Source organism: Nestor notabilis, unplaced genomic scaffold (assembly GCF_000696875.1).
Source record: "Nestor notabilis isolate BGI_N333 unplaced genomic scaffold, ASM69687v1 scaffold12443, whole genome shotgun sequence".
Lineage (NCBI taxonomy): Eukaryota > Metazoa > Chordata > Aves > Psittaciformes > Psittacidae > Nestor > Nestor notabilis.
Window position 1 is genome coordinate 7,091 of NW_009920640.1, and position 992 is coordinate 8,082.

The following is a 992-nucleotide window of genomic DNA, read 5'->3' on the forward strand; positions in this document are numbered from 1 at the left end:
GGTCCACCTCGGCTTGGTGGCGCAGGAGCAGCTGTAAACCATGGACGTTGTCTGCAAAGGCAGCAGCGTGAAGGGGTGTCCTGGCAAGACAAGAGCGCGGGTGAAGAGGAGGGCACAGGGACATCAGGGGCCCTTTGGGCCATGGGGAGGCGTGTGGAAGCCACAGCCATTGCCCAGGGGCTGGGCAACAAGGGAGGGACAGGGACAGGCCTGGACTCACCTTCCTTTGGCATCTCTGCTATTAACAATCTTGGCACCTAATGCTTCCACCAGCATTTCAGCAGTGCCATCCTGGTTGTTAATTCTGTGGTGGGGAGGAAGAGGGAAGTGAGACCAAGACTAAACAGCATCGACCCGGCTGCAGAGGGAGTGAGCAGCACGTTCCCGGGGCTCTGGAGGGGTTTAGGGTGGAACAACCCGTTACCCAAGGAAGCACAGAGCCAAGGAACCACCACCAGCCCCAAACCCCTCTGTGCTCAGTGGGACCTGAGGAGCTGCTGCTGCCCAGGGCAGAGCCCTTGGTGAGAAGAGCAGGGTTTGGAGCTCCTCCACTCAGACCATGGATCCCCTCTCTCACATCACCCGACTGGGAAGCACCCAAAGTGGGTCCCAGGTGCCACTTACACTGCACAGTGCAATGGAGTAAAGGGGTTTCCTTCTAGGTATGCAAATGGGTTGTGTTCAAGTAACAATTCAAGACAATCTTCATGCCCTGGGAGGAAAGAGGGGACAGAAGAACATCAGCATTCAGCCTGTGGTTCCTCACTTGGAACAGCAAGGAGGGATGGAAGGTCCAAAGAGCCCCCAGGGGCTGCAGCCCTGGAGGAAGCAGCCTCAGCTCTTCCCTAATCCCTGTTTTCCTATTTCATTCCTTTCTTAAGGAGGGCAAACACCCCCATCCTCCCCCCAGATTCATGCTGCCATTTCCAAGAGGCTGTGAGCTCCGGAAGCAGAGGGCAAGAGCGGGATAACCTGCTTCCCTGCTGCCAGAA

General features: G+C 57.0%; 1 protein-coding gene across 1 annotated transcript in view; it reads right to left on the bottom strand.

The window, feature by feature from the left end:
• ANKRD52 (ankyrin repeat domain 52) overlaps window positions 1-992 on the bottom strand; it is a gene marked incomplete at its 3' end in the record, with an annotated part of 8,799 nt that overhangs the window by 1,871 nt on the left and 5,936 nt on the right. The window contains 3 exon segments of the mRNA XM_010010770.1: window positions 1-80; window positions 221-304; window positions 625-712. The exon segment at window positions 1-80 is cut by the window's left edge and continues 12 nt beyond it. Of these exon segments, the coding sequence (XP_010009072.1) occupies window positions 1-80; window positions 221-304; window positions 625-712 (252 nt within the window).